This window comes from Trichosurus vulpecula, chromosome 9 (assembly GCF_011100635.1).
Source record: "Trichosurus vulpecula isolate mTriVul1 chromosome 9, mTriVul1.pri, whole genome shotgun sequence".
Taxonomy (NCBI): domain Eukaryota; kingdom Metazoa; phylum Chordata; class Mammalia; order Diprotodontia; family Phalangeridae; genus Trichosurus; species Trichosurus vulpecula.
Window position 1 is genome coordinate 34,692,377 of NC_050581.1, and position 6,000 is coordinate 34,698,376.

A 6,000-nucleotide genomic window follows, 5' to 3' on the forward strand; every position below is an offset into this window, starting at 1 on the left:
ACTGAGCACATACACCCAGTGCAGAGTACAGTGGGACTGTACTCTGTGTATACTATTGTGTATAATATATATATATATGTATGTATATATATATATATATGTATGTGTATATATATATATATATATATATATATATATATATACATACATATATATATATCTTGCTGTGTATACTATTCATGGAGCCGGGATTAGCCACTGCATAGAGAATAGAGAGGTATCTTTGGAAACTGGAAGATGTGGCTCAGGTTCCACCTATGAAACATACAGGTTGTGTGATCCTGGGTAAATCACCTAGCCCTTCAGTGCCTCAGGCAACTTTCTAACACTGGAGGTTGCTGATCCTGTACCATTGGTTCTGCATTGTTAAAGGAAGTTTCCTCATTGGTGATGGGTGGTTTAACTTGCCTCCCATCTCTCCCTCAGGGTACCTTCCCTTATGAAAGTTAGTTCTTTCCTCAGATATTCCCAGAGCATATTATTTCACTCTCTCCTCTATCCTTGGCACATCTAATAGGGATAATGCCCATTGGTGTAACATGCATTATACTCAGGCAAGTATGTGATTCACAGTCAGCAAGACCCAGGTTCAAATCCTGCCTCAGACACTAGCTGTGTGACTTTGGGCAAGTCATTTAACATCTTCTTGTCTCAGTTTCTTCATCTATCAAGTCAAGTCACAGCAATACACATTTATTAAGTGCCAAGCACTGTGCCAAGCACCTGGGAATTGCCAAGAAAGACAAAAGGTAGTTCCTGATCTCAGGAACTCAAAAGTCTAATGGATAATACAATATGAAAATAACTATGTATAAGAAAAACTAAATGCAGGATAATTTGGAAGTAGGCAGTAAAGGGAGAGAATTAAGAGGGATTGGGAAAGACTTCCTGTAGAAGGTCGGATTTTAGCTGGGATTTAAAGGAAGCCAGAGAATCGAGGAGGGAGAACATTCCAGGGATAAATAGTGGAACTGATCAGAGTAGGGAGATGGAATAAGGAATAGCAAGCAGGCTAATGTCACAAGACAGAAGAACATGGAGGTTGGAAGAGTAAGACATAGGAAGACTGGAAAAGTAGAAGGGGGCCAGGTTATGGCTTCATATGCCAAACAGAGGCATTTATGTTTGGAAGCAATAGGGAGCCACTGGCATTTATTGAGTGGAGGGCAAGGGGGAGAAGAAGGAAGGGGTGGTTGTGACAAGGCTAGACTTGGGCTTTGGGAAGATCAATTTGATTGCTCAGTGGAGGATGGTCTAAAATGAGCAGAGCCTTGAGGCGGGGAAACCAACTAGCAGGCTACTACAATTGTTCCAGTGTGAGGTAATAAGGTCCTGTGCCAGGGCGATGACAGTGTCGGAGGAGAGATGGAGGCATATAGATGTTTAATAGGTAGAATAAACAGGACTTGGCTACAGACTGGATCATATAATCAGAAAATGTGATAAATTTGTCATCTCTGCTTCCGTCCAAATTGTTGATAAAAACATTAAGCAATACAGGCAACCAAAGGCAGCTACAAATCAAACTATTTTGATCTAGTCCACAATATTTACAACGATATCATGAAAGATTTTGTCAAATGCATTGCTGAAATCATGATATACTGTGTCTACTAGACGAACTCCAGCTTATCAATGACCTTCCTAAAATTTCTTTCTTAACAAGTCAAATCAACCAGCATTTATTAAGTACCTACTACGTTCCAAGCACTATACTAAGTGCTAGGGATATGAAGAAAAGCAAAAACACAAAAACAAAGAGGCTTTCCCAGAGGCATTCCCAAAGCACTCTTTGTCTATTTCTATAGCAACTACTTTTGGGGGGGGATGGGGGAACAAGGCAATCGGATTGCCCAAGGTCACATAGCTAGTGTCAGGTGTCTGAGGCCACATTTGAACTCAGGTCCTCTCCTGACTCCAGGGCCAGTATTCTATCCACTGCATCACCTAGCTGCTCCCTATAGCAACTGCTTCTTGCATTGATCCACAGGAGTGAAAATTTTAAGATCATACTTTTGGAATGATTTACACTCAATGTTCCTTGTGGATCTATAGCAGAGGAAAAAGGCACCCTTAGCTTCTCCAGAAGGGTTCTAAATCAGAGGTTCTTAACCTTTTTGTATCGGACCCCTTTGAACATCTACTGACCCCTTCTCAAAACAATTTTTTAAATAAGTAGAATTACAAAGGGAACACATTATACTGAAATTAAAATGTAACTTTTTCCCATCCAAATTCATTTCCCCCCTGAAGTCTTATGCATGGACCCCAGATGAAGAAACCCTGTTCTAAATGAACCACCCTCTCCTTTTCCTAAGAATTGCCTCAAGACATTTTTAATAGAAGATTGGAATGGAAATATGGCTTGGCATGGATTGGACCCTTCTTAACTTGGACAGTTGAAAAAATATCATTCCAAGTGTCTTCAACATACCAATTCCACCAACATGAATAAATGATTAAATAGAGAACTATCCAGTTCTGTATTCTACTGCATTTCCCTCACCCTCAGCTTCCTTCTGGCACCCAGTATAGCACTTGGCACATTTAAAAAAAATTGGCCAGTCCCATGATTTCAACCATGTAGGGAGCTCCTGGGGAGGAAACTTCTCTTGCTCAAGATTGGCAACTGATCTGTGACTGATGTTCTTAGAGATTGTGTAGGGCACAAAGACATTCAGAGATTTGCCCTGGGTGGCACAGGCAGTAGTGATGTACTTGACGAGATTGAACCCAGATTTAACTGATGCCCAGGGCAGCTTTTTTATTCACTACTCCACACTGCCTCTCATTCGTTTAGTCAACAAATATTTCCTGAGCTCTTGTGAGTTCACTGTGCTATGCACCACGAGGAATTAAATTTTTGACTAATTGAAAGATAAATAAGAAGCAGTTCCTGCCCTCAAAGAGCTTGTGATCTAGCATGATAGACAAGATATGAGCCCAAAAAATTAAAATGTGAGGCAGTTATGGTAAGCAGCATTCAGGTATTCTGAGGGAATTCAGAGCTTCAATCAGAAGCTCTACTTTTTGCCGCTAAGGGCCTCTGGGAATTTGGCTGGCACTTGCTTTCCCTGTTCCTCAGTGTCTTCACTGGTAAAATGTGAAGTCATAATATCACAAATTTAGAGCTGGAGTGGGGACCGAAAAAGATGATATTAAAAGTCCCTTCTAGCTATGGTTCCTATGATTCTTGGTGAGAATGTGATCTGCTTTCCCCTCTTTCATTTCTGAAAGAATAAATTACAAAGCCTGAGATCTGGGCAGCACTATGGTCTCTCTACCTTGTACCCTGGCCCCCTTATAAATTAATCTGTTGATGTTCAGCTCTATCCAAATGCAAATGACCCATGTGTTCTTTTCTTCCCGAAGGGTGGAAAACATGTCCATGCGCCTCGAGGAAGTGAATGAGCGAGAACACTGCATGAAGGCCTCCCTCCAAACAGTAGATATTCGCCTCGCTCAGCTGGAAGACCTGATAGGACGCATGGCCACAGCACTGGAGCGGCTTACCGGTCTGGAGAGGGCAGAGTCCAACAAGATTCGCTCCCGAACCTCCTCCGACTGTACAGATGCTGCCTACATTGTTCGCCAGAGCAGCTTCAACAGCCAGGAAGGAAACACCTACAAGCTCCAAGAAAGTCTCGACCCTGCAGGTGAGGAGACAATGTCCCCAACCTCTCCAACCTTAATGCCCCGTATGCGAAGTCACTCTTTCTATTCCATGAATATAAAAGACAAAAGTGGTATAGAAAAGCTGGAAAGTATTTTTAAAGAAAGGTCCCTGAGTCTACACCGAGCCACTAGCTCCCACTCAGTATCAAAAGAGACCAAGGCTGCTCCAGCCCCCATAAATACTTTGGCAATCATCCCTGACTCCAGAAGACCATCCTCTTGTATTGACATCTATGTCTCAGCCATGGATGAACTCCACTGTGACATAGACCCTCTGGACAATTCCATGAATATTTTGGGGCTAGGAGAGCCAATCTCTCCAGCTCCAGCAGCATCCACTGCCCCTTCAAGTAGTGCCTATGCAACTCTCGCACCTACGGACAGACCTCCAAGCCGGAGCATGGATTTTGAGGATATCACTTCAATGGATACAAGATCTTTTTCTTCAGACTACACCCACCTCCCAGAGTGCCCGCACCCCTGGGATGTGGACCCACCCTTGTATCAAACAATAGAGCGGTCAAAAAGTAGCCGTTATCTGGCTACCACCCCTTTTCTTCTTGAGGAGGCCCCAATTGTGAAATCCCATAGCTTTATGTTCTCACCTCCTCGGAGCTATTACAACAACTTTGGGGTACCTGTCAAAACAGCAGAATACACAAGTATTACAGACTGCATAGACACCAGGTGCGTGAATGCTCCTCAGGCAATAGCTGACAGGGTGATCTTCCCTGGAGGCCCTGGAGACAAAGTGGAAGACTTGGCCAGCAGTCATCCAGAGAGAGAAGCAGAACTGAGTCATCCCAGCTCTGACAATGAAGAAAATGAAGCCAAAGACCGGAAGACACTTGCATTACCCACCCAAGAGGGCAGTAACTCAGACAGAACCCTGTCCAACAACATAGCCCTCCCAAAAATTGAGAGAGCCAACAGTTACTCCGCAGAAGAGCCCAGTTCACTCTACCCACACACCAGGAAAAGTTTCTCCATCAGTGATAAACTTGACAGACAACGCAACACGGCCAGTAACACAGCCAGCCTCCGGCACCCCTTCCAGAGGAGTAAGTCCTCCAGGCCAGAAAGTAGAGGGGACAGCCTATCCATGAGGAGACTGTCTAGAACTGCTGCTTTCCACAGCTTTGAAAGCAAGCACAGCTAAATTTTAGACCTTTCTTTCTACACAGTGCAGGAGAGATGAGACATTATCCCCAAGTCCCTCCATCTCCTCGCACCCTATCTGTTTTTATTAGCTAAGAAAAACTAACGTCACTCTGGGAGGGATCTGCTTTAAAGTTCACTTCTGGGACACTGGTTGGGAAAACTCTGTGCCCCACGGTCAAATGCCCTGACCTCAAATCATGCCTTGATTCTCATTCATATCTGAGGGGAGAGGGAGGGAAGGGGGAAAATAAAACAGCCTAGTATTAGGTTTGAATAAAGTCCTCCATCTTACATAGCTGTGAGCTGTGGGGAACGAATGGGCACCAAACTCAATCACTGCTAGAAGGTGCCATTTTGATTTTTGACCATGATCAAGCTTTTTAGGACACAGGGCTAATTTTTTTAATGATGAAATAAAATAACCAGCATACAAATGAGCTATTCTTTTTTTTTTTCAAATGAGCTATTCTAAACTTCAATTCTGTTTTCTTTTTACATTGGTTCCGTCATTGTGGTGACTGATGAAGAGCATCCTTTTTGTTCTGTATAAGCCGGCAGCGAGCAACCCTAACGTCCCACATCCTTCACATGTCAACACCTCTGTAATTGATCATTATAAAGAAACAAACAAGGTAACACTCCTAGTTCACCTGTCTCTTTTATATTCACTTCTGGTGCCACAACTGTTGATCTCGTTTGAAGGGGGAAAAGAGGAACAAGAAATGCCTTTGTATTTAGATTGTAATCAAATGAAAGAAGAATTTATGTATGTAAAAAAAAATTATCCAGCAATTTGTTATATAAGTGGGCATTCTAGTACAGTTTGAGCAAGCTCAAGATGAATGTAATTAAGTAATTTAATATTATATATTTATTTTTTTAATCACACTTGTCATCAATGAATTTATTCACAGAATGGTACCATGTTAAACAGTGGGCAGAAAGAGTTGAAACAGTGCCATAAGTTAGAGGGTTATCTTCTCACTGTTTGATGTAATTAACACATTCAGTTTGCTGCTATACTTTATTCATCCTTCATGTTACCACCATGTTTACTTGTTTTTTACATAGCCCCAAAAATCACATTGCCAATTTTTCCACGCCATCCATCATGATTGTTTTCTATGTTAGGACATGGCTATATCTGAATATTTTCATACCCAA

At 42.3% G+C, this 6,000-nt stretch overlaps 1 protein-coding gene across 1 annotated transcript in view; it reads left to right on the forward strand.

Annotated features, from left to right (window-relative positions):
• TRPM3 (transient receptor potential cation channel subfamily M member 3) overlaps nucleotides 1-4,834 on the forward strand; it is a 725,609-nt gene extending 720,775 nt beyond the window's left edge. Inside the window, 1 exon segment of the mRNA XM_036738414.1 lies at nucleotides 3,373-4,834. Within this exon segment, the coding sequence (XP_036594309.1) occupies nucleotides 3,373-4,834 (1,462 nt within the window).
• Nucleotides 4,835-6,000: the final 1,166 nt, after the last annotated feature.